This window comes from Lissotriton helveticus, chromosome 3_2, assembly GCF_964261635.1.
Source record: "Lissotriton helveticus chromosome 3_2, aLisHel1.1, whole genome shotgun sequence".
In the NCBI taxonomy this organism is placed as follows: Eukaryota; Metazoa; Chordata; class Amphibia; order Caudata; family Salamandridae; genus Lissotriton; species Lissotriton helveticus.
This window is the reverse complement of record NC_136062.1, coordinates 37,182,915-37,210,607: the sequence shown is the minus strand read 5'-3', so window position 1 is coordinate 37,210,607 and position 27,693 is coordinate 37,182,915. Positions and strand designations below refer to the sequence as shown.

General features: G+C 46.8%; 1 protein-coding gene across 1 annotated transcript in view; it reads right to left on the bottom strand.

Annotated features, from left to right (window-relative positions):
• Positions 1 to 20,991, bottom strand: part of LOC144826120 (uncharacterized) — a 29,355-nt gene extending 8,364 nt beyond the window's left edge. The window contains exon 1 of the mRNA XM_078684523.1: positions 20,797 to 20,991. Within this exon, the coding sequence (XP_078540649.1) occupies positions 20,797 to 20,991 (195 nt within the window). The remainder of the gene's footprint in view (positions 1 to 20,796) is intronic.
• Positions 20,992 to 27,693: the final 6,702 nt, after the last annotated feature.

Here is a 27,693-nt window from a genome sequence, read left to right as displayed (position 1 = left end):
TAGCTGAGTGTTCTGGCAGCCAGCACGATTTGGTAAAAGTAGGTTGTATCAAAGCATACTAAGGCTTGATACGCTGGGCATATTCAGGAATGTATGTACGCCCGAAATTAAAAAATCCCAGCAAGGACTGTAATTTTTTCAGAGTTGTAGGAGCGCGCAGTTGTGCGCATTTCTCCAAGAAGTGAGAAGCCAATCCTCGACCTTCATTGTTGAGCTCATAGCCCAGGAACAACACTGTGTACTCTGCAATGTGAGACTTTGCAAAGTTGAATTTGTAACCGAAGTCCGCAAAGTTACAAATTATGCGGTCAACGCGTCACAGATGCGTCCAAAGCTCGTCGTCTGTGAGATATATATCATCCACATACGAACATGCATCCGTGTCCACTCTCTCTAAGAGAGAGACTATGCGGGCAGCAAACACGCCTGGACCATTCTTGTAGCCCATTGGTAAATGTTTGTATTGGCGCTGTTTGCCGCCACTTGTAAAACTGGTCCATTGGGAACTTAGACCATCTAAATTGTGGGCAAAAAAACCATTGGAAATGTCAAGTGTGGTTTTAAACCGTTTACGCACAAGACCATCCACTAAAGCAGAGCCGTGGGTATTCTGTACTGCACAGGTAAGACAATGCGAGTTAAGATGCCGGTAATCCAATACCAAACAGAACGAGCCATCTGGCTTGGTCACAGTAAAAAGAGGGTTATTCATCGGTGACACACAAGTTTCAATTACACCTTGATATTCTAATTGTTCAAGGATTTCCGCAACGGAAGCCTTAGCTTCGCGTCGGATGGGATATTGAGGTTGAGGCTGTGGCAGAGACCGTAATGGAATCTCGTGGTGTGGGGGAAATTTATCCCAACCACAGTGTGTACTGTAGAGAGTCGGCGCAAGGGCTTTAGCCCACTCTTCTGCAAAATTCAGCGCATGCTCCTTCGAGACAGTGTGCGAGAAACTAGGGAGGATCACCTCCTCCCCTCTTGGAGCTGCGAGAACAAAAGGTGGGGGCCAGTCAGCCTCCGCTAACAAAATATCATAGGTAGGCGTAAGATTTTCCCAAAATACCCCTTTTATGGTACGTTGTATGTCACCTTCAATTAAAAGGACTATGTTATAAAGTCTATCAGGGGGAGCTACTCTGGTATCCGCTGTCTCCACAACAACATATTGGTCAGTCGCTGTCACCTTCGGTAGTGGACGCAGGGCCTCTCGCACTATGGTAATCTCCGCCGCGCTGTCCAGCAAGGTCAGAGCCCATGTCAGATTCCGAAGCTGCGTTCTCACTATCTGTGGCATATCTCGCTGTTAAAGTGGCAACTTTCTTTTTCTGAAACTGGGGTCTTTTCGGTGTTGAATCGTCCTGCTTGCCTTTACCGTCTTTCGGGCGGGGCTGGTCGCGTCCCTGCTGGCCACCCCGACCTCTGCCGCCTCCTCCACCACCGGTCGATGAGGCCGATGAGTCCTGAAAAGAACGAGGAGAGCGTTGTTCAGAAACCTGAAAACATTCTGTAGGTGTAGGCACCGGTGAAGCAGGACGAGACCCCTGTTTCTGCTGCTGGTTTTTTACCCTGTTTTTGTTTTTTCGGCCAATTTTGCTTCTTAGCCTTGGGCTGATCGTCTGTTTCCGACTTCTGCCCTTGGGGTTACTTTTTCTCTTTTGTAGAAAAAGGCTTGACACCCAAACTGTTACGGCCCACGGTTTTATAAGCCGCCATAATAATTCTTGGTAACTGGCGGGGTTTACCAGCACCGGGAACCGCCTGCAAAGCATTAGACACCTGAAAGCTTACCGCATCTCCCTTGACGTTCGCAAGTACGAGATCGGAAACTACGTCAAAACTGCCGCAGAACCGCATACCCAGTTTAACCGCTGCCTCAGATCCGTGCTTATCTTGAACACGCTTTATGACCGAGGGAAGGACAGTCATTGACGGAGTGCCGAAGCACCTTGTGTAAAACCGCCGCAAAAATATTACCCCAGGACTCACAGTCACCAGCCTCTGGTATCAAGTCTTTAGGCAAACTAATTGTCAGAATCCTGTGGTTTTCAATTTTGAGTTGTGTTAGGAAATACTGCTTCCAGTTGGTCAAATTTCTCGGTAAGCCAGAAAGGCATATCATCCTTATCCTGGGGTCGCTTGCCCATCACTGCATTAACCATGACAGGACTGAACTTCATACCGCTCGGTCCAGTTGGATGCGTCGCAGCACCCGGGGCCCCGCCCGGGAGATTGCGGGTAATGTATTGCACTAACGACCGAATTACACTAATAGTGACTGTATGTAACAGCCGTAAATCTGCAACTGGAACCGCTACATGTCTAGGATGCGGTGTAAATCCAGCCAAAACAGGCCAGGTAGCGCCTGGAATGGACAAAGGACCTAACCTCGGAGTTAACAAAGAGTGGGGTAGGGCGCCATTAAACCAAACTCGGTGCTGCCAAGCATTAATCTGAACTTCCTGTGTCCTATATGGAACATATTCCTGCGGCACGGCAGTAGCAGTATAAGTGTCAAACACATTAGTATTCGCGTTCACAGCCGGGAAGGTCACCCACGAATAGAAAATTTCGTATGGGTAAGCTACTTCCGCACTCACAACCAAAATAACTGCCATGCCTTCCAACCCGACGTCATACGCCTGCAAATGATTGTGAACCGCAATCCGACTATGCTGCGGTATGTCAACGTCAGCCATAGCGACACAGTAAGAAAGAGGTACAATAAAAACAACGTAGCACAACTGGGTAGTAATTCAAAAGGAAACCGTTTGAAAAGATTCAAGCTTGAAAAGACCTATGTAACTATAGGTAGGTTTGTCCGACACCACTGTCTTTCGGAAACAATAGTGAAGGCGGTTAAGGACTGATAGAAGCACTACTCAAGTGTCATGTAATAGGACCACCAACGATTGGGCGCCATGTCGCAGGGATTCTGCTCCTACACAGAACTGTGCATAGAGTGAATTAGGGTGTACCAAAACTCACCTCAGTATCCAAAATCCACTACCAGACTAGCAATCAGTGTCTCATTGGTTCTTCCATACCCCCAATGTTTAGACAACCCAGAACATGGACTTAGAACACCTCAGGTAACGTGGAACACATGAACACTCTTTCGTTATACTAACATATCAATCCAGAACGAGGAGTAAATGAAGACACGTGCAAGTTTGAAATGTTTATTTCTAATGCCGTGTTCTCAGGCGCAGTATCTTAGCTAATACAAGCAAACATATTATAAGCAACAAGGTTATCAGCAGAGTCCATAAAATACAAAGGGAGAAAGCATGTTAAAATGCTAAAGGGAAGAAGGCTAAATGGCATCTAAGTCTCACTCTCCCTTGCTAGTATATTACATTATATCTAAAGAAGGTCCCTTTGGGTTTTAGAAGGGCGGCCCCATACCTCAGATCTTAGTGGAAAGGGATCACATTATCTTACACCAGCTCTCTGCATGCGATTATTCATCAAGTGTGTGTGCATGCTCTGCGCAGTGCATTATTAAACGCGCCTAAAGCCAGAGTTGGCCACAGCTGCATATATGTTATGTCTAGAACGTGCGCAGATCAGACCGCACAACAACCACTGTGTTGAAATAATCTTGAAGGCCTCGGCACTCACTGTTCAGACATAGCTTACCAAGCAAAGCTGATAGTCAAGTCAAGTCAAGAGATTTATATAGTGCGCTACATACCCGTAGGGTCTCAAGGCGCTTGAGGAAGGGTGGGGAATTACTTGTCGAATATCCAAGTTTTAAGTTGTTTTCTGAATGCTAGGTGGTTCTGAGTAAGGCGAAGGTGAGTGGGAAGTGAGTTCCAGGTTTTAGCTGCCAGGTAGGAGAAGGATCTACCTCCCATGGTGGTTTTGTTGATGCGAGGTACAGTGGCAAGGGCTTGGTTGGAGGATCGTAGCTGACGGGAGGGGGTGTAGAAGGACAGTCGTGTGTTGAGGCATTCGGGTCCAAGTACGTAAAGTGCTTTGTGTGCATGGGTTAGGAGGCGGAAAGTAATCCTCTTATTTACGGGGAGCCAGTGGAGGTTTTTCAGGTGACCAGAGATGTGTTCTTTACGCGGGATGTCTAGTATGAGCCTGGCTGAAGCGTTCTGGATGCGTTGGAGTTTTTTCTGGAGTTTTGCGGTGGTACCGGCGTATAGGGTGTTTCCGTAGTCCAGGCGGCTCGTGACCAGTGCGTGGGTGACCGTTTTTCTAGTTTCGGTGGGGATCCAGCGAAATGTTTTTTTGAGCATGCGAAGAATGTTGAAGCAAGATGATGAAACGGCGTTGACTTGTTTGGTCATCGAGAGTGAGGAGTCCAGGATGACGCCCAGGTTCCGTGCGTGGTCCGTCGGGATGGGTGCCTTTCCAAGGGCCTCTGGCCACCAAGAGTCATCCCAGGCGGAGGGGGAGGTGCCTAAGATGAGGACTTCTGTTTTGTCTGAGTTCAGTTTCAGACGGCTGTGTTTCATCCACTCGGCTACTTCTTTCATTCCTTCGTGTAAGTTGGTTTTGGCGGTGTTAGGGTCTTTGGTGAGTGAGAGGATCAGCTGAGTGTCGTCAGCGTAGGAGATGATGTTGAGATTGTGTTGGCGAGCGATGGCCGCAAGGGGGCTCATGTATACGTTGAAGAGGGTGGGGCTGAGTGACGATCCTTGTGGCACGCCGCAGATGACTTCAGAGGCCTCTGACTTGAATGGTGGGAGGCGGACTCTCTGGGTTCTTCCGGTGAGGAACGAGGTGATCCATTCCAGTGCTTTTCCTTGGATTCCGACGTTTCTGAGGCGCTGTAGAAGGGTGCTATGACAGACTGTATCGAAGGCAGCGGAGAGGTCGAGGAGGATGAGGGCGACTGTGTCTCCATTGTCCAGTAGAGTTCGAATGTCGTCTGTTGCTGCGATAAGTGCGGTCTCAGTGCTGTGTTTGGCTCGGAAGCCGGACTGTGAGGGGTCGAGGGATTTGTTGGTTTCGAGGAAGGCGGCGAGCTGGTTGTTGACAGCTTTCTCGATGACTTTGGCCGGGAATGGAAGAAGCGAGATGGGGCGGTAGTTTTTGAGTTCGGTGGGGTCAGCTGTGGGTTTTTTCAGAAGGGCGCTGAGTTCTGCGTGTTTCCAGCTTTCCGGGAAGGTGGCGGAGTTGAGGGAGCAGTTGATGACATCTCGGAGGTGTGGTGCTATGATGGAGTCTGCTTTGTTGAAGATGTGGTGAGGGCATGGGTCAGTTGGGGATCCTGAGTGGATGGAGTTCATCAGGCGGATGGTGTCCTCGGTGGAGATTGGGTTCCAGTCGTTAAGGATGTTCAAGGGGGGTGAAGGTCCTGCATAATGTTGGGTGGGTTGGTCTCCGGGTTGGTTGTCGAAGCTGTTGTGGATGTCAGCGATTTTGTTGTGGAAGAACGAAGCTAGGGAGTCGCAAAGGGTTTGAGAGGGAGTGATGTCGTTGGAGTTGGCAGTGGGGTTGGTAAACTCTTTGATGATGTTGAATAATTCCTTGCTGTTGTGGGCGTTGTTATCTAGTCGGTCTTTGAATGCGTCTTTCTTGGCAGATCGGATTAGTTGGTGGTGTATGCGGGTGGCGTTTTTGAAGGCGTCCCTGGTGCTGGTGTTTGGGTCTTTTTTCCAAGCCTTCTCAAGGGAGCGACAGAGTTTCTTCGATTTCTTAAGATCATCGTTGAACCAAGAGGCATTTTTGCTTCTTAGTTTGCTTTGATGTTTTTTCAACGGTGCTAGGATGTCGGCGCTGTTGGATAGCCATTGGGTGAGGTTAATGGCTGCTTGGTCGGGGTTTGAGGAGTGGGTGGGCGGGTTTAGAAGAAGCGATGAGGAGATCTGGTCGATGGTGATTTTGTTCCAGTTTCTTCGCAGGGTAGGTTGAGGATGGTTGTGGGTTGTGGTCTTATTGTAGGTAAAGTGAACGCAGCTGTGGTCCGTCCAATGAAGAGCTGTGGTGTGACTGAATGAGACATGTTTGCTGGAGGTGAAGATGGGGTCGAGTGTGTGACCTGCAATGAGGGTGGGGGTAGTGACAAGTTGTTTGAGTCCGAGGTTGGTCAGATTGTCCAGAAGGGTGGTGGTGCTGCTGTCATTGCAATTTTCCAGGTGAAAATTGAGGTCTCCCAATAGAATGTAGTCCTCGGAGGGGAGGGCGTGTGGGGTGATAAAGTCAGTGATGTCGTCACTGAATTGTGCACGGGGTCCTGGAGGCCGGTAGAGGAGGGTGCCTCTGAGTGTGGTCTTGGGGTCGGTGTGGATCTGGAAGTGGAGGTGTTCGGCGCTGGCAAGGTTGACGTCTGAGCTGGTTGAGATGCGGATGGAGTTCTTATGGACGATAGCGATGCCTCCTCCTGTTTGCTTGATGCGGTCCTTACGGATGATCTTGTATCCTTCCGGGATGGCAATGGTGATGTCTGGGGCTGAGGAGGCGTTCATCCATGTTTCTGTTAGGAAGGCGACGTCCGGTGATATGGTGTCTAGTAAATTCCAGAGGTCGATGGCGTGTCTGTGGACCGAGCGGGTGTTGAGCAGGATGCATTTTAGGTGGTTGGTGTCAGGTCTCTGATTGGTGTTGGTGGATGAGGAGTTGGTTTTGGTGGCGTCGAACTTGCAGGAGTAGCAAGAGAATGGTCCATGGGTGTGTCCAGGAGCGGCTTGGACGCAGTTGGGGGAACGGCCGGGGTTAAGGGCTAGGAGGGTGGTGGCATCGTATGTGATGCGAGTGGGCTGGGAATTACGGGAACCAGGGGGTCTGGCGCTGGGCGCGGTCCAGGCGCGGACGGGCGTAGACGGGCTTACCTTTGGCGCACCTTCGGCGCGGCCGCAGCGCGTGGACGCTGCGCGTTGGGTCATTGGTCATAAATGGAGACAGGAGGGGGCGGAGCGAGGGAGGGGCCGCAGGGAGGTGTGATCGGGGTGGGGGGCGGGCTGGCAGGCACAATAACAAGCAAAATGGCCGCAACAACAAACACAGCGCAAAGCACCACGAGATCGTCACTGCACAAGTGGGGAAAGTAATTACAAGAGTGTGCAGAGGCACCTCTAAAAGTATGAGCAGCAGGCAGAAATAATTCTAACACTTATAAAACGCTGCAGGCAAATTATTGAGTCACTCGTGCGAGGTGGGCGGAGCTTACCGCTGCTTAGCGCTACCAGAGTGCAGAGCACAACCCAAATACAGCTGGTGGCAAAGATATATAAAGCGCTACGATACCCAGATTTCAGGGAGCCTGGGGGAGCGACCGATGCTGAGCGAGGTCAGGTTGGTCACAGCGGACGTTCAGGAGGGTCCGTTCTATGTTATCCGTGGGAGGGAGGGGCCGCAGGGAGGTGTGATCGGGGTGGGGGGCGGGCTGGCAGGCACAATAACAAGCAAAATGGCCGCAACAACAAACACAGCGCAAAGCACCACGAGATCGTCACTGCACAAGTGGGGAAAGTAATTACAAGAGTGTGCAGAGGCACCTCTAAAAGTATGAGCAGCAGGCAGAAATAATTCTAACACTTATAAAACGCTGCAGGCAAATTATTGAGTCACTCGTGCGAGGTGGGCGGAGCTTACCGCTGCATAGCGCTACCAGAGTGCAGAGCACAACCCAAATACAGCTGGTGGCAAAGATATATAAAGAGCTACGATACCCAGATTTCAGGGAGCCTGGGGGAGCGACCGATGCTGAGCGAGGTCAGGTTGGTCACAGCGGACGTTCAGGAGGGTCCGTTCTATGTTATCCGTGGGAGGGAGGGGCCGCAGGGAGGTGTGATCGGGGTGGGGGGCGGGCTGGCAGGCACAATAACAAGCAAAATGGCCGCAACAACAAACACAGCGCAAAGCACCACGAGATCGTCACTGCACAAGTGGGGAAAGTAATTACAAGAGTGTGCAGAGGCACCTCTAAAAGTATGAGCAGCAGGCAGAAATAATTCTAACACTTATAAAACGCTGCAGGCAAATTATTGAGTCACTCGTGCGAGGTGGGCGGAGCTTACCGCTGCTTAGCGCTACCAGAGTGCAGAGCACAACCCAAATACAGCTGGTGGCAAAGATATATAAAGCGCTACGATACCCAGATTTCAGGGAGCCTGGGGGAGCGACCGATGCTGAGCGAGGTCAGGTTGGTCACAGCGGACGTTCAGGAGGGTCCGTTCTATGTTATCCGTGGGAGGGAGGGGCCGCAGGGAGGTGTGATCGGGGTGGGGGGCGGGCTGGCAGGCACAATAACAAGCAAAATGGCCGCAACAACAAACACAGCGCAAAGCACCACGAGATCGTCACTGCACAAGTGGGGAAAGTAATTACAAGAGTGTGCAGAGGCACCTCTAAAAGTATGAGCAGCAGGCAGAAATAATTCTAACACTTATAAAACGCTGCAGGCAAATTATTGAGTCACTCGTGCGAGGTGGGCGGAGCTTACCGCTGCTTAGCGCTACCAGAGTGCAGAGCACAACCCAAATACAGCTGGTGGCAAAGATATATAAAGAGCTACGATACCCAGATTTCAGGGAGCCTGGGGGAGCGACCGATGCTGAGCGAGGTCAGGTTGGTCACAGCGGACGTTCAGGAGGGTCCGTTCTATGTTATCCGTGGGAGGGAGGGGCCGCAGGGAGGTGTGATCGGGGTGGGGGGCGGGCTGGCAGGCACAATAACAAGCAAAATGGCCGCAACAACAAACACAGCGCAAAGCACCACGAGATCGTCACTGCACAAGTGGGGAAAGTAATTACAAGAGTGTGCAGAGGCACCTCTAAAAGTATGAGCAGCAGGCAGAAATAATTCTAACACTTATAAAACGCTGCAGGCAAATTATTGAGTCACTCGTGCGAGGTGGGCGGAGCTTACCGCTGCTTAGCGCTACCAGAGTGCAGAGCACAACCCAAATACAGCTGGTGGCAAAGATATATAAAGCGCTACGATACCCAGATTTCAGGGAGCCTGGGGGAGCGACCGATGCTGAGCGAGGTCAGGTTGGTCACAGCGGACGTTCAGGAGGGTCCGTTCTATGTTATCCGTGGGAGGGAGGGGCCGCAGGGAGGTGTGATCGGGGTGGGGGGCGGGCTGGCAGGCACAATAACAAGCAAAATGGCCGCAACAACAAACACAGCGCAAAGCACCACGAGATCGTCACTGCACAAGTGGGGAAAGTAATTACAAGAGTGTGCAGAGGCACCTCTAAAAGTATGAGCAGCAGGCAGAAATAATTCTAACACTTATAAAACGCTGCAGGCAAATTATTGAGTCACTCGTGCGAGGTGGGCGGAGCTTACCGCTGCTTAGCGCTACCAGAGTGCAGAGCACAACCCAAATACAGCTGGTGGCAAAGATATATAAAGCGCTACGATACCCAGATTTCAGGGAGCCTGGGGGAGCGACCGATGCTGAGCGAGGTCAGGTTGATACAATAGCAAAACATATTATTCTTGTGTGAAGCAAAATATTCTACTATTCTCAAAGCTCTAATAACAATATGTGCTGTGCGCAGAAGCAGCAGAAAGGTAAAATGGTGTTTAAACTTCTAATAAGCTCATGCTAACTTAACACAGTGTAAAGGCAAAGCATATCTATATGACAGAACGTCATGTGCATGAGTCTTTTCAAGGCTGATAGGCCGACGCAATGCATGACGCTCTATGTCTCCTGTTCTGTGAGCTAATGTTCCAGTGCACTGCAACCTGTGTGTAGTAAATACATGATGATCCAATCCATGTAGGTTCTTTAAGCAGATTTATTCAGGATAAGATGGTAAGATGTCCAGCAGAGCCCCACCAGGAGCAGCCTTCCTGCTGCTCAGCCCATCCACCAACTGACTCACAAACTCACCAACAGTCCACTCACCAACATTCTGTCACCACAGTCACACTGGCTGAGCAGCAGGTATAACACATCTTCTTTCTTTATATTAATTACAAAATAACTCTAAATGGAATGACAATGAAGTCTGATGCAAGCAAAGGATGACATAGGAACAAAAGCATGCAACAGAATGATATCCGAACCATAGCAACAATCTGAAACGTCAGCATGAAGAGAAAAGGTGGAAGGTTTCATGCACACGAAATACATTAGAGAGAGAGGAAAAGGAAACACAAGTGCTATAAGAAGAATACACTCATGCTCCATCTCCCTTTATACCACAACAAAACCCATGCACTACCACACCACAAACCACAAACAACCACAGATACCTAAAACATGCCAGCTGGAAAGGCAAACATGAGAAAAATAAATAGGGTGCCAACTACAAGGTGTAGAAGTAAACCATCCAATAACAACTACTAAAAAACACCAATAAGAAAGTGTGGAAGACCGCCCCACACAGAACAAACAACATCAAAGCTGCCCTTCACCCAAGCCAGAAGCACGGGTGGAAAGTGTGGAATAACAGTCCATACAAACCCAGAAAGGAACAACATAGTTCCAAATCCATCCTCATAGTAAAAATATGAACAACAATCACTAGTGATAAACAAATGACATCAAAGCTGCCCTTCACCCAAGCCCAAAGCATAGGTGGAAAGTGTGGAATACAAGTCCACACAAACCAAGAAAAGAACATAAATCACTAGTGATAAAACAGACACCACATACAATCTGGTAAAAATGGTAGGATTAGTAATAGAAAGTTGAAAAGACACTCACCATCTGCCCTTCACCCTTACCCCTTAGGCTGGGTGGAAATAAATACGAGAACTCTTTGCACTGTGGCTTCAGGCTGCCACCCAACAGTAATATTATTTGGCAGAACCACTGCCCTTCACCCTTACCCTAAGCAAGGGTTGTACCAAATTTAAAACACATCATCCCTCAAACGGGAAACTGTGCATAACCACTGCTCACGAAATCAAACCACAACTGAGCAATGAACTCCAACAATAAGGTTCACATTTTCCTACCCACATAACACATTCATTTAGGGTGTGGGGTTAAAAAAAACACCCTGCACGTTGTGTGGCTAGTCCTTCAGTAAAAACTACCACAAACATACAAACAAGTTTAACCTTTTGAAGCAAAGGGATACTAGAAAGCACACTTAAATGTATGAAGTAAAAAGATGCGCAGAACACAAAGACTCTAAATTAACAATAGTCTCACTAAATGCACACAGCGAAAAATAATAATAATAGACTCAGAAAGGATGAGGCATACATGGTAACAAGTTGAACTTGGCATAGAAACAAGATGACAGTCCTTTGAGCATGATATAACAAATATTAACAAACAGCAAAAACATTATGAGATGAGATAAGGAAAAATAAAAACTTAGGGCAATAAATTATGATATGCATTAATTGTAAAATAAAGTAGACAATATCCAAAGTGAAACAAAACCATTGCCAGACTAAAGAATTAGCAAAACTACACTCCCATAGGTTTCAGTACAGGCACTTGTCTCCGTTTACAGTGATGACAATACTCTCCATGTTCAGTGACGACAAAACCCTCCACACAGACCCAAAAGTACATACAGAAATGCTGTCTTTATCGGAACTCCATGACTGCATTGGGGCCTCATGCCGACCCTATGATCTTGTATGTTTCTCCTCAATAAAAGAGTGTTGCTTGGGATAAGAGTGAAATAGTTGCCAGGCAAACATAAACCAGAAGATTCACCAGCTGCCAAGATGGCAGCAAGTACATTAGGAGCACGCCGGGTGGCTCTCTGCACGTACGTGCTGCACCGTGTCATGTTCCAGGGCGCCTCATCATACCACGAGTTGCTGATGACTGGGCTGCGCTGACCACCTAGAAGACCTGGCACCCGAGTAATAACTGTTAGGGTGAGTGAGTCTTCAAGGAAATTTTTTAAATGTTGATCACCAAATTGCAGAACTTTACCGCCATAGATTGTAACACTTAACAATCAAGCGCGCACGTCCCATTTCTTGAAACTTTAGTAGTGCTGGTCCCGCAGTGAAAGACCACTTCACGGAACAACATCAACTCCTTAGTAATTGGTAATGGATCTCACCAGCACAATGTAGTTCAAGGCCAAAAGTTGAGCATTCACAATCCTTTTTTTCCCTTCTTAGAGACAGCGCGTGCATCAACACCCAATTGAAATAGCTCTGCTCACCACCAACTCCGAGCATGTAACTGACCATACTTGCAGATTTAGTTGCTCACATTACCTCTGTAGCTCACTTTTCCTCAGCGCTGACGATTGAATTCCAGCATGCCCTAAGAGTTAGGATGTCAATAGGTCCACTCCAACAAGTCCATGAAGAGACACAGCAGGATCTGGCACGCCTAGGTAGGGGCCGATCGGTCTCTTGGTCACTGGGGAGGCTCAGGGCTGCCAGAAAACTGTGAAATACATTACGCTTAAATTCTAAAGGAAGTTCTATATCCTTACATTTCTTCTCTTCTCTCAGGAGGTTCCTCTGCTTTGTTTCATGTAAATTCAGTTGATTTAAATTCCTCTTTCCATTAACTTGCACACATAGATCTTTTAAAAATCGTCGCCAAAATATGTAGTAAATAAATGATGGTCCAACCCTGTGGGTTCTTCAAGTAGATTTATTCAGGATCAGATGGTGAGATGTCCAGCAGAGCCTCACCTGGAGCAGCCTTCCTGCTGCTCAGCCCATCCACCAACTGACTGACACACTCACCAACATTCCACTCATCAACATTCTGTCACCACAGTCACACTTGCTGAGCAGCAGGGATAACACTGTGCCTCACGCTTACACTGACCTCAGCACACACTTCTCCAATGGTTGCTAACAGTGAGAATCTAACTTATTACAGTACATTGTCTCTAATTACGGTCAAATTAGAGTACTCTGCAGCTGGCAACCCATACAATGCATACCAGTGCAAATGTAAGAAATTGCCTGTTCCGGTTCTAGCTGCTCATCCCTGGAACTCCTCTCCTGTGCACATGTGGCCCTGTGTTGTTCCAGCTGCTCGTCTACACTTTTGTAAAGGATAAGCCTAAAATTTTATGATTTGGACAGGGGTTTATTGACACTGGAACACCATGTACAGAAGATCAGAAACACAGCAACCTCCTAGCTCTGCCAGCTCCTCAGTAACTGTCCCTTCTAACAGTCTAGAACCCAGAGTTACAAGAGAGCTAAGCAAAAGCCTGAAATTTCAAACAATGACCACAAGAGAATGTTAACATAACAGCAACTATCCTACATTCTGGGTTGTAGCATCATAGCATAGATACAGAATGCTAACAGAGAACACCACAGAGGCCCGCCCAGAAATCTCTTTAATTTTTCCCACACAAACCAGAAAAGTGGGGATTTGTTTCTGGAAAGTGAAAATAAAATGTATGTGAGGTGTAGGGAGTTTTCTATCTGCACGTCAGGGGCATTTGTTACTTTTCCTGCTAGAGTCCATCTACTTTTATATGGTAGTCCCAATCATAGACTACCCGATGTGTGTGTGATGTTCACGTCATGTTTGAAAATTGAAACTGAGCACAATTGGAAACTGTGTTAGTAACTTGCTTTTAGAACCTGTTTTTTAGAATTTGTAAGGAGATTTTATTCGCTTTTAGAAACGGAGCAATGTGCACTGTTTAAAGCTGTGAGAACTCCGTTTTTACTTCTATATGCTGCAAATATTTAGTCCTACTTATCTACTCTGCATTTTGCACCTTCGCTGACCAGGGTGAGCTGGTGTACTTACGCCTGTCAGAGAGGGTCACCGAGCGCATGCCATCTTGGTCAGCGTTGTAGCTAATCTTGCTGAGAATGCGCCCCTCTACTTAAGGGAGGGTAATGCAAGTTTGCAGCACGCGTGCCAGAGGGAAACCCATCTGCGCACCAACCGCACACAGCGCCAGCCACGATGTCGGTCAGGAATACGACCCACCCGGAGATATTAGACTCCATTACTTAAGGGAGCAACTCCTACACATAGGTGAGCGAGATGACATGCGTCCTGTAGCGGATAATTTGAACAAGGAAAGCATCTCCATGGCAGATTCATCTCTAGACAGCCTCAAAGGTGCTCTAGTCAATGTTAGATCCTTAGTCAGGCATCATCAAGAGGTTTTCATTCTGCTGGAATGTCATGATTTGATGCTCTGTTTCTAACGGAAACCTGGACTCAATGTGATTAGACAGTTGAATTAGGGCTAACCTGCCCTCCGGGATACAAAGCCTTCCACAAACCTCGACTAAATGGGAGAGGAGCGAGAGTTGGAGTAATATTTAAAGAAAAATTGAATTCTACTCCACTTCAAATGGATGATACAGAGGGTATAGAACTTTTAGGGTTCTTCTAGGGGACAACTTTTCACAGGTATTGTGTGTTATAGGCCCCTCAGAGGACTGAGTCCCAGTGTCAGGCACTGATTGACATTGTGTACAATATGTCACTAACCCACTCCAGGATGATTTTACTGAGTGTCTTTAACCTCTGGGACAATGGGGTTCTTGGCACGACTCTGAGAGAATAAGTACAAGTATGTGAGAGCCTCAACAAGCATCATTTAGTGTTACAACCTACACACCAAAGAGGCCATGTCCTAAATCTAGTATTTGCTAACAGCATTGAGGTTAAAGTGGTCAAAGTACTGCCTCTATGCTGGACTGATTACTTTTTAATCCATTTTCTGCTAGCACTACCAAGAGTGAATAATAAAATGACTCCCCCTGGGAACCTCCAACACGGAAGGGAATGGACCAGACTAATAAAAAACAAACAAATCCCACTACTAACGGTGAAAAATCTATTTGATTCCAGTAAGTCAGTGGAAGAAAACTACAAAACCCTCAGTGTTCAGATAAACAAAACAACTGATCAGAGAATACCATTAAAGATGTTAAAAGATAGAGACAAACCTTCGGCTCCCTTGTATTTGAGGTCTCAGCGAAAGGAATGTAAACAGGCAGAAAGAGAATGGAGGAGAGTCTATGATGAAACAGATAAAAGAACCTTTAAAACTCAACTGGTTATATATAAAGAAGCAATTGCTAGATCAAAAGCCGAATATCATGCAAAAATCCTCTTGCAAGCATCTAACAGGGCTAGAACGATTGTTAACATAGTAAAGGATTTATCTAAGCCGACATGTGTAAGTAACAGGAATACAGCTACGCAAAAGGTATGTGACGATCTGGCAATTTATTTTGATGAGAAGATCAATAAAATCATTGGCGGCCTTAATCTAAATGATCAGATTGGGGTGGATGATGAAAATGACTTGCACACGAATGATTAAAATGTTCTATGAGTGCCAATAATGTTAGAGAAACAGGAAGAGGGTACAGACAAAGACCGTCAGGCTACTCTGGAGCGTTTTTGGATTCCCAATGAGGAAATGTTCACTAAAGTAACCTTACTGTTTCCTCTGGGTCACCGTTGGACCCTCTACCGCAGAGGATTTGGAAGGAATTTAAGTTAGAACTCTTTCCTTGGCTGCGTCAAATCAGCTGCCAATCATTGAACAATAGAGAGGTCCCAGAGTGCTGGAAACAGGCAATGGTGACCCCGTTACTCAAGAAACCAACACTCGATCCTTTTTGGTAGTCTAACTACAGACCTATCTCCCTGCTACCCTACCCAGTAAAAATCCTTGAGCGATTAGTTAGTAAATCCTTGTCTCATTATCTAGAGGATAATCATTTACTGGATGAGCTGCAATTCGGGTTCTGTCCTGAGCATGGAACAGAAAGATCCCTAGTGACTGTGCTTGACAATTTGAGAATGCGAGCTTACAATGGACAATCGGTCGTAATAGTGCTGCTGGACATGTCAGCCACATTTGATACGTTGAACCACAGCATTCTGTTAAAAGGACTTAGGAATATTGGAGTTAAGGGTCAGGCATTAAAATGGCTTCAGTCCTATCTATCGGACAGGACACAGGCAGTGAGTATTCAACCTTTTACATCCTTGAAGACATCCGTCCAACATGGGGTCCCGAAGGGATCGGCAATTAGTCCGATCTTATGCAATGTATACCTGCCCCCACCTATTCCTATCATTAAATCTTTTGGAGTAGTATTAGTCAACTATCCTGACTATACACAGCTCGTGTTTTCGCTGGAAGGGAAAGAAACAATCTCCACGGACAAATTTCACGAGTGCATGCAAAGTACCACAAACTGGCTTAAAAATAACTATCTCCAATTTAATGAAGTTGTATACTGCACCACAAGTAAAATAGCTCGCCCCCTTCCTGTTGACTTCTGGCTCACCTCTACAGATACACTGTTCATTCCAGCTAAAACAGTACGCAATCTGGGGGTAATGATGAATAACAATCTTCAGTTGGATTTACATGCAAACAAAACAGTTGGTACCAGCTGTTCCTTGATTAGAGCTCTACAAAAAGATTCTCCCACTACTGCCAATCTCTGCCAGAACACAAATAGTGAGTAGCGTTATTCTGAACAGGTTGGACTACTGTAACTCCCTGTATTTTGGAGGACCAAAATCCTTGATACTGAAACTGCAAAGAATCCAAACAATAGCAGCAAAGTTAGCTTTGAACAGGCAGCGCAGGTCTTCTACTTTCCTGGCCCTAAGAGATTCTCATTGGCTGCCTATTCGTCAGAGAACACAATTTAAATCTCTCTGCATCGTCTTTAAGGCAGTACATGGTCTGGGTCCTAAACCACTGCAGAGAAAATTCACGTGGTATTCTCCCCCGAGAAATCTCAGTTCATCACGGCAAAATTTAAAAGATCCAGGACCAATTCTGCGGCGTCATGGCTGTGGAATGAACTCCCAATCGATATCAGGCAAACTGAGATTTTAATGCAATTCAGGAAGAAGCTGAAAACCTGGTTGTTTCCGAGGGAGGAGTAATACACAGATATATTGTCATTGATCCATCTTGACATTTTATTCTGTTCTCCTCCCTCCCCTCACTGTCTGCCTTATGTTGGGGTTGGTTATTAATCACGCACTATAACAACAAGGTAATTCTCTCAGCGCCAGCATACCCGTTGGGTGATAGCACGCTATACTAATCTAGCTTACATTACATTACATTGATGGATGCTTCATCCTAAATGTGGCGGGAGGTCGCTCACTGCTTCTGGCATCTTAGATTGGTTGTCAGGTCAAGGTTTTCAGAATGTACAGCCAGCTCTGCAAAATATTAAATGAGACACGAAGCGTAGTTGATCAAATTTGGTGTAAAATCCATTGGAAAGATGGGGTGAATACCCACAAATCTACTAATTCAATCAATCAATCAATCAGGGGTTTGGAAAGCATGGCTACTCAGCTGTGAGGGTCTCAAGGCATGGGTGGGGGGGGCGGCTGCAGATCTGTCTGAGCTCAGGGTTCATTCAAAGAACCAGGTCTTGAGGTCTTTCCTAAATTCCGACAGCGATGGGGATTGCCCGAGGTGGGGGGCATAGTGTTCCAGGTCTTGGCGGAGAGGTAGGAGAAGGATCTTCCTCCGGTTCTGGTTTAGCTGATCAGTGGGACGGTGGCCAGTGACAGTTAGGTAGAGTAGTGAGTTATGTTGGGTACTTGGAATGGGAGGCAGTGGCTCAGTATGCTGGTTCGGCATTGTCGAGGGCCTTGTATGCATGTGTGAGGAACATGAAGGTTATTCTTCTGTCGACTGGGAGCCAGCTGAGTTCATGCAGTTGTTGTGTGATGTGTCTGTGGCGGTGGATGTTGAGGACCAGTCTGGCATTTTTGACTTTCTAGTGCTTCTGGAGGAGTTTCTGGGTGACATGAGAGTAGAGTGTGTTTCTATAGTCGAGTCTGCTGTTTATGAGGATGTGTGTGACCGACTTCCTGAATTCAGTGAGGATCTATCTGAAGAACTTTTGGAGCCGGCAGAGCATGTTGAAGCATAATGAGGAGACAGCATTGATCTTGCGGTTCATTGTGTGTAAGGATTCCAGTTTGATGCTGAGGGTTTGTGTGTGGCCCATGGGTGGTGTTACCAGTGCAGCGGGCCATCAGGATTTGTTCCAAGCAGAGGGGGTGGATCCCAGGATGAGGACTTCTGTCTTATCTGAGTTGAGCTTGAGACAGCTGTCTCTCATCTAGGTTTTCATCCCTTTGTGGAAGTTGTTCTTGGCGACTGTGGGTACTTTGGTGAGGGAGAGGATAAGCTGGGTGTCGCCAGTGTAGGAGACAATGTTGAGTCCATGGTTCCTGGCGATGGCTGAGAGTGGGGCCATGTAGATGTTGAAAATGGAGGGGCTCAGGGAGGAGCCCTTAGCCACTCTTCATGTGATCACTCTAGGTTCTGAGACGGATGGTGGTAGTCTGACCTCTGTGTTCGGCTGGTGAAGAAGGATCCGATCAAGCCCAGCTCATTGGGGCAGATCCAAGCGTCGTGGAGTCTTGTGCTTAGGGTGTAGCGAGAGATGGTGTTGAATGCCTCCAAGAGGTCTAAGAGGATGAGGGCCGTAGTTTTGCACTATTCGAGGAGGGAGCAGATGTCATCAGTGGTAGCAAGGACAGTCTTGGTTGCGTCGGAAACTGCATTGGGAGTAAGGCTGAGTGGTTAACTCTGCTCCGCCAGCAAAGTTTGTGGAGTTTTAGAACTCTGTGTGGGGTGCAAAGTTTTCCAAAACTCAGCAATTGCAGTGGAGCGGTGTTTACCGATGCTGTTGGGAGACTTGCCTTCCTCACAAATCGGTGTGCTGCTGCTGGCTCCACTCTGCTTCCGCTGCTCTGGATCAATTAACAGGAAGAACTGCAGTACGCATGGCATACTGCGTGAAGACATGCCTGACCCTATCATGGGATTTTATAGGGTCAGGCTTGCCATCACGCAGTACGCCATGCGCACTGCAGTTCTTCCGGTTAATTGAACCGGAGCCGTGGAAGCAGAGTGTAGCCAGCAACAGGAGCAGGACACCGATTTGGGAGGCAGGTAAGTCTCCCAGCAGGCCTTACTATGTGGGAGAGGGGGTGGGGGCTGGGGGTTTAGCAGGAGGGAGAGAAGGGGGGCCAGGCGTTTAGTGGGAGTGGAGCCAGGGGTTTAGCAGTGGGGTGCAGGGGGGTAATGAAGGACTCCACCAGGCAACGGAACTCCACAGAATGTTCCAGTAACTCTGTGAAATACCGCAGACTACAACTATGCAAGCACCTCCCACGCTTAATTGGGAGATGTCCAGGCTGTGGTTGGCTTCAATGAAATCTACAAACTCGGCTTTAATGGCTTTTTTGATGACCTTGGCTGGGAAGGGGAGCATGGAAATGGGCCTGCTGTTCTTGAGGTCCGTTGGGCCTATGGAAGGCTCCTTTAGCAGGAGGTTGATCTCGGAGTGTTTCCAGTTATCAGGGAAGGTGGGGGTCTCGATGGAGCAGTTGATGGTGCAGCATAGCTCCAGTGTGATGGAAGATGTGGTGTGGGCAGGGATCCAATTGGGCTCTGGGGTGGATGCTCTTCATGATCTTTAGGGTGTTGTCCGTGGTGAAATAGATCCAGTTGAGCAGGATCTGCTTGGGTGCAGCCACGTTGGTTGCAGTGGCGGTGGGGTGGTCTTGAGCGATGAGGCTGTCATAGATCTACTTGATCTTGTGGTGGAAGAAGGTGGCAAGTTTGTTGCAGAGGTCTTGGAAGGGTGGGATGTCTTTGGTCTCGCTATTGGGCTTGGAGAACTGGGGGTTTAACAGGAGGGAGAGAAGGGGGGCCAGGCGTTTAGTGGGAGTGGAGCCAGGGGTTTAGCAGTGGGGTGCAGGGGGGTAATGAGGGACTCCACCAGGCCACGGAACTCCACAGAATGTTCCAGTAACTCTGTGAAATACCGCAGACTACAACTACGCAAGCACCTCCCATGCTTAATTGGGAGATGTGCAGGCTGTGGTTGGCTTCAATGAAATCTACAAACTCAGCTTTAATGGCTTTATTGATGACCTCGGCTGGGAAGGGGAGCATGGAAATGGGCCTGACGTTCTTGAGGTCCGTTGGGCCTACGGAAGGCTTCTTCAGCCGGAGGTTGATCTCGGAGTGTTTCCAGTTATCAGGGAAGGTGGGGGTCTCGATGGAGCAGTTGATGGTGCAGCGTAGCTCCAGTGTGATGGAAGATGTGGTGTGGGAAGGGATCCAATTGGGCTCTGGAGTGGATGCTCTTCATGATCTTTAGGGTGTTGTCCATGGTTAAATAGGTCCAGTTGAGCAGGATCTGCTTGGGTGCAGCCACGTTGGTTGCAGTGGTGGTGGGGTGGTCTTGAGCAGTGAGGCTGTCATAGATCTACTTGATCTTGTGGTGGAAGAAGGTGGCAAGTTTGTTGCAGAGGTCTTGGAAGGGTGGGATGTCTTTGGTCTCGCTATTGGGCTTGGAGAACTCCTTGACAATGGCGAAGAGTTCTTTGCTGTTTTGTGCACTGTTGTGTGCGCTGTCTTGGAGGGCTCTTTTCTATGTGATTTTGATGAGGTGGCGGTGTGTTTTGGCAGCTGCTTTGAAGGCGGCATTGCCTTCTGGGGTTTTGTTGTTTCTCCATCCCTTCTTGAGCTGTCTACAGGTGCTTCCGGAGTCTTGGAGGGGAGAGTGAACCAGCTTGCCTTCTTGGCTTGTTGTTTGCTGGGGCTTTTTTGAAGGAAGCCAGGGTGTCGGAGCAGTTTGTGATACCTTAGTGGAGGTTGCATGCTGCAGTGTTGGTATCTGTGGATGTCAGTGGCAGCTTTTTGCTGAGGTAGGTGATGAGATGTTTTTCTGTGACATTGTTCCAGCTTCTGCTGGGAAAGCGGTGGACGTGGTGGTGTACGGTGGGTTTTGTGGAGAAGTGGATGCAGTGCTGGTCGATTCATAGGAGTTCAGTGGTGTGCCTGACAGTGATGCTGTTGATTGGTGGTGAAAATGGGTCGAGTGTGTGTCTTGCTGTGTGCGTAGGCGAGGTGACTAGCTGTTTAAGTCCTACGTTGGCAAGGTTCTTTAGGAGGGATGAGGTGTTCCAGTCGTTGGGGTTGTCCAGGTGGAAGTTAAGGTCACCGAGTAGGGTGTAGTCGGTCGGTGAAGAGGACCTGGCGGTGTAGATGAGGGTGCCACTGAGGATGGTGTTTGGGTTGGTCTTGATCTGAAGTGTGGAGGTGCTCCATGTAGGTCGATGGTTCATCCGAGTGGGTGGTCAGGCAAAAGGTCTTTTAGTGGACGATGGTGGTGCCTTCTTCTGGTCGAATGGTGCGGTTCTTGCGGGTGATCTTGTAGCCGTCAGGGACGGTGGCGGTGGCATTGTCTGGCCCTGAACTAGGGTTGGTCCAGGTTTCTGTCAGGAAGGCGATGTTGGGCAAGGCGCAGTTGAGGAGGTCCCAGATATCTGTGGAGGGAGCAAACTATGAGGAGGATGCAGCTGAGGTGGCGGGGTGTGTTGGGGATCAGTCAGGCCGGTGGAGGAGCTGGAGTGCAGGGGTGGGTAAGGGTGAAGCTGCAGTGGTGACAGGAGAAGGGGCTGTGGGTGCCATTCGGCATCGAAAGCTGTCAGGCGGTGTTGAGTCTGAGGTTGAGTGTGTGGAGGGTGCTGGAGTCGTAGCAGTGGTAGGTCTGAAGACCAGGGTTCATTGCACTGGACGTGGTCCTGGTGAGAACGAGTGGAGATGGGCTTGTCTTTGGTAGTGAGGAGACGCACTCCGAAGCGCATTGGTGGAGGAGGGCCTCAAACTCACTACCCACCAAGGGTCAGTGGGTCTGCGGGGCAGCAACTACTTGGTGGAGCTGCGCATTAGGGGAGAGGTTCACTGACCAGACCAATGTGATTGCTCCTATCTCTGCTCAGCCACCATTAAGTAGTGTGAAGGGGAGGGCTGGGCAGCTGAGAGGCAGGAAGCAGGGAGCATGAAATCCTACTTTTGAAGGGAGCATGAAATCCTACTTTTGAAGGGAGCATGCCACGGGGGTCCGCAGCAGTGGGAAAAGGATGAAGTGAAGTGAAAGTGGAAAAGTAAAAGAGAAAAAGTGGCAAAAGCAATATAGCAGACAAAAAGGTAGAAAGGGAGGAGAAGGGAAGAAGTGGCCGAAAACACAAGGACAGGGGGCAGAAACAGCAACACAACAAGGATGCTCTAACACTGAACCACCAGGGATGAGGCGCAGGCGGGAGCCTGAGGGTGGAGGAGGGCCTCGAACTCTCTACCTAGCAAGGGTCAGTGCGTCTGTAGGGCAGCAACTACTTGGTGGAGCTGCGCGTAAAGGGGGCAGTTCACTGATCGAGTGTTTACTACATTTCCATTGTCCACCAGCCGATCCACCTCTCAAAGCACAAATTTTCTCAATCCTCCTCAGAACCTGTATGTAGTTTTCCTAGTATACCAGAGGCATTTTCACATTCAAAAGTGAAATTTAAAGGCAGAAATGTCTATAAACAGTATTCTGTCGATCACGATTTATGATTTTTGCTCACTTATTCAACGTTTTCCACAACTAATAGTTTGCTTAGGTACGACTTTTTAAAATTGGTCACCTAAGATTCGTTTTGCTTGGATGTAGGAGCCTTATTTAACGGCCTGTACAATATCTAGTTTTCAACTAAAGAGGGAAATAATTTGGCTATGGGTGCAACTTGGGCATTGCAGCAACAGCCAACCACATAATGTGCTGAATTGGTGCTATTTATTCTAAGCTTTGCCACATTTTTGTATTTAATATACACAGCACCCACTGGAGTTTATATCTCTCTGCTCAATGCCCCTTGCACATACACTATCGAGTGCAGAGTGCGTGATGACCATACCGTTATGACTACCTGAAAAACAGGTCATCTAGTATAAAACCTCCACGCCTGGAGTCACTTGCAAGTTGCAACATAGGCACAGTCTTTACCACCTTGTTTGTGTATAATTTATGCTTCACACAATTAACCCGTACATCTTTACAGCAGCCGTCGATTTCCAAAGTTCACGAATGCAATGCACAGGATCATTTTAACAAACTGAACAAAAAAAATATTAGCGCTAACAATATGATTTCTGCCTTCTCACAGCACGGCAGGCCTGCACTGCTCAGCAGACAGATTGTTCCAATTAGGCATGAGCTCTGTAGTATGTTTCCAAAGCGGCACAGTTGTTAACAATTAAGTAATTCCGGGCAGAAAGCATCTTACTTGCATCTATATTCAAAAATCCTTATCGTTCTTCCAAGTCCAGTGTAACAATCATCCATATAATCTGCTATTTGAGTGCAAAAAACTGTCCTGGGAGATATTCCAGAAAAGACCCTGCAGGGTTGGTTACAAAACATATTTTCCCTGCTCTCAGCAACACCGTAAATCAGATATTGCCGTTGACCGTGTGCATTTTGTTTAGAATCTGATAGACTTCAGTGTTCAACACTGCTGTGCGTCAAGGTCAGTGAATTTTCTAGAAACTCCTTGCCGTGGTTGGGCGAGGAGGACCGAATGCCTGCAAACACTAGTCCTTTGCTTGACTTATTTCCCAGCAAATCATACTATACAGTCCCTTAATTATGTTATGCTGTGCTTTACCATGCTATGCTAATTCTCAGTAGGGCATAGGCAATACGGAGTTATTGCATCCAGTGGGGCCGACTCTGCTTCGCTCTGTGCGTCATACCTGTCCATCTGAGGGGGCACTGTTTCATTTTCGGGTCACATCAGCACCTCCCAAGCATCAGAATGTGTGTGTGTATGAGAACCGTCAGCCTCCCCCAAAGACATAGTATGTCAGCAGAACATAACATTATATAATTGTGTCGAATATTTTGTTATCAGCGTTTATATAGAACATCTCTGCCCTGTGGCACTTTCGTCTGGCCGGGACTGTCTTTTTGCACAGTTAGGGGGTTTCTCACTGGCAGAAGCTATAGTAGTCGTTTTTTTCCCCCAGGTTTGTCCCGTGATGGTTCCTATTGATTTAGAGGAAGAGCTCGATGTGAACCTATTTTGAGTTTGCACAATCTTAGCAGTAATTGTTTGTTTTTGTGCCTGAGTGAGAGTGTTGTGGGTCCACGGTGTCTCTCCATAAGGGTGAATGGAAGTCTATTGAACAGCTTGGTTTAAAGGGAGCGAGCTCCGTGTGAATTTATACACAGACTTTACAGTGTTTGTATTGTGTCTGCGTGAAAGTGTAAAAGGCATTTGAAGTATAGTCCCTTGGACCATTGCCTACTCCCCCTAGGGTGCTAACACAATTCGTTTATGAATGGGTGGAAAACCTCCTTCAAGGTGTTTGTAACTTTTCATTGGTTTTCTCCTGCATTTGCTGTCACAAACCACTGATACATCTCACTACAAATCGCAAATGGAACAGAAGGCCCCTTTCACGACTTCACCTAGTTGCAATGTAAAATGAGTAACAAAACACCTTTTGTGATTTGAAAAGACTTTTCCGAAGAGTAAAAGAGGTTAGTACACTGTGTAATCCCTGAGTTTGCGAACTACAGATTAGGTTCATACATCTGGTCCTAGGATGGTGTGGAAGCATTTGATCACATCCAAAGCCGGATATTCCTGTCAATAGTCATACACATCTACTAATCAAATTCATGGGATTATAGGAACCACTCAGGAATCTTAGCCTGTTCAAGAGTGAGAACGTCACTCAATGGGCTCCACAAAGGGTCCTTAAGTGGCAAAATACATGAGAAGGGGTTCATTGGTGGTAAACCTGAGGCGTTGTTTTCGGGCGAAGGCTCAAAGGATTAATTCTCAGAGGAATTCATGTCAGAGGAGCAAAGCAGAGCTATTTTCCCTACTGCTGTATGACTACTCACGTAAAATAATTACCTGCAGCCAATTTAAGGGGCCCTTCTGTTGAGTAAATACCAACAAATTGAAGGTGAGGAATTAAGTTTATTCCAAGAAATGAAGCACTCCCTGCATACAGCTCCAGCAGCAGACCAAGCATAGCCAGTAACTCCTATACAGTTAGGAGATGCAGTGTAACAGTAAGCAACTGAAGATGGTCTCGAGTGATGCACAATTAAACAATAATATCACTCGAGGCCAAACTGAATGAAAACAATGGCACGAGTCGGCGCGAGTCCATGTGATGAACAACCGAGGAAAACCTCGCATCAACATGCCCTCGCGCTGACTCGCGCACAATACAACACACCTTTCCCCCTTAAAGAGGGAGAAAAAAAAAAACAAAAAAAAACATAGATCTACATTTTTCTGGTAATAAAAGCAACAAAATCTGACAACCACTTAGGTTGCTTAGTGATTCTTTTAGGTAAGGAGATATTCTGGCCAGTAACATCTTGGTTGATGACATTTATATCAGAACAGGCAGCTACATTTGAAGCATTATCTTGATTGGAAAGGTTACTATTAGAACAACAAGGTGAAACGTCTGCAGTGTGAGAATCCTCATCCAAAAAAGACAAATCAGGATGATGTTCAGAAATGACCTCCTTGCGGTAAACATCCTTGTCTGCCTTGAGGATGGCAATTCTGCTCAGATTCCAAACTTTATTATTGGATAATCTGACAGAATTTTTTAAAACTTCTGAGACTTCAAAAGGCCCCATAAATGAACTTTCACCTTTCTTAACCTTCCATGGCTTCTTGACCTTTACCATCATGCCCACTTCTACCTTGGGATCTTTTCTTGACCCGCATTTCTCATCAAAATATACTTTGTTCGAACAATGGGTGCGAACGAGGTTTTCTTTGACCACACCGAAATCCACATTCGAAGGAGTGGACTTCACCAACCACGAGGGGTTCACCTTTGTCCTGGGTATTCTTCCTCTCATGATCTCAAAAGGAGAATATCCAGTCATTGAGTTGGTGGTTGTTCTGTACATCCACACCTTCTTAAAAATTTCTACCTCCCATGTTTTATCCTCATTACTAGTGATTTGTATGGCCCCTTTCAGAACCCTATTGAATCTCTCTATAACCCCATTCCCACTGGGATTGTATAAGGAAGTAGTAGAGTGAACAATGCCAAGTCTTGAAAAATAATCATTGGCTTTCTTGGAGATAAATTGTACACCATTGTCTGATATTATCTTTACGGGAAGCCCTTCCTCAATAAAAACTTTATCTAGAAAACACAGGACAGAATCCGTATCTATTTTCTGGACAATTTTGATGATGGGCCATTTAGAAAAAATGTCAATAGCAGCTATGACATACTTGGATTCACAGCCAATGGGACCCATAATGTCTATGGCAATGGTTTCCCATGGATTATTAGGAATACTGTGTGTACTCATATTGGGTTTCAAAGTAACCAAAGACTTATCAGAATTGGCACATATTACACAATTTCTGACCAATCTTTCAATAAACATGTCCATTCCTGGCCACCAGAATAAATGTTTAACTTGTTGCTTGGTTCTAACCATGCCACTATGGCCTTCATGACCCTGTAATGCTATAATTTTCCTTACACCCACTGGTGGTATGATGCGCTCACCCCTTTTTATGATGTCCCCACAACATGAAAGTTCCGACCTTACTTCCCAAAAGCTCCTCAATTCTGGACTCAAACACTTCATTTCAGGCCATCTATCAACTATATACCTGGCAACATTTTTCAAAATGTCATCACTCTCAAAATTCTCTTTCCACAAGGTCTGATCAATTGAAATAGGGCCCTCATCATGTATCATGGCAATCTGGAAATTGTCCCAATCATTATGCAAATCCTCCTGAATAGGTAAAGGCATCCTGGACAAGAAGTCCGCAGAAACATTCTCTTTTCCTGGTAAATATTGTATGTTATAAATAAAATCCTGCAAACGCATGGACATACGTGCAATACGTGCTGAAGCCCTTAACATACCTTCTGTAGTGAGTAACCTTACTAACGGTTTGTGATCACTCCTAAGAGTACATTCCTTACCCCAGACAAACACCCTAAAATGTTCTAACGCCCAGATGCACGCTAGAGTCTCTCTCTCTATTGTGGAATACTTTTCCTCAGCAGGAGTAAGTGCCCTTGAAGCATGTGCAATAATAACTTCTTTTCCCTCTTTATTCTTTTGCGAAAACACAGCTCCTAGACCCTTCGCGCTAGCATCCGTAGTAATAATGTTATCTAAACAAGGATCAAAACAAGATAACGCACTTGCAGAACATATTGCATTCTTTACATCACTGAACTCTTTCTCACATTCATTGGTCCATTCAAAAACAACCCTATTTTTAATTAACTGTCTGATATTATATGTTCTGCACGAGAAATCAGGTACATACCTAGCGTAGAACTCAACTAACCCTAAGAAAGATCTGACGTCATCTTTAGATAACGGATGAGGAGCCGATTTAATAGCTTCCAAAAGTGATGGTTTAGGTTTGATGCCCTCTGCACACAATTCATGGCCTAGGTAATTCACGGAATGAACACCAAACTTGCATTTCTCATGCTTAATAGTAAGGCCATGTACATTAAGTGCGCTCAAAACTTCTTCTAAAGCTGTAATATGTTTATCTTTATCATCATTGAACACCAAAATGTCATCTTGAAAGCAGATGGCACTTTTGCACTCTTTCAAAATATCTTGCATGACCCTCTGGAAAATTGCTGCAGCGGATGCTAATCCAAAAGGCATCCTATTGAATCTGAAGCACCCAAATGGTGTAATGAATGCTGTCAAATCCTTACTCTTCTCACTCAACTCAATCTGATGATATGCAGCAGATAGGTCAATTGTTGAAAAAATATTAGATCCCCCAACTACAGATAACATTTCAGAAATGCGAGGAAGGGGAAATTGGTCTACAAGAATATTATTATTAAGATGGCGAAGGTCAATGCATAATCTCACTTTGCCATTGGCCCGCCTGGCAACCACTATGGGCGAAACCCACTCAGAGGACTCTATTCTCTCTATTATTCCTCCTTCTACTAGA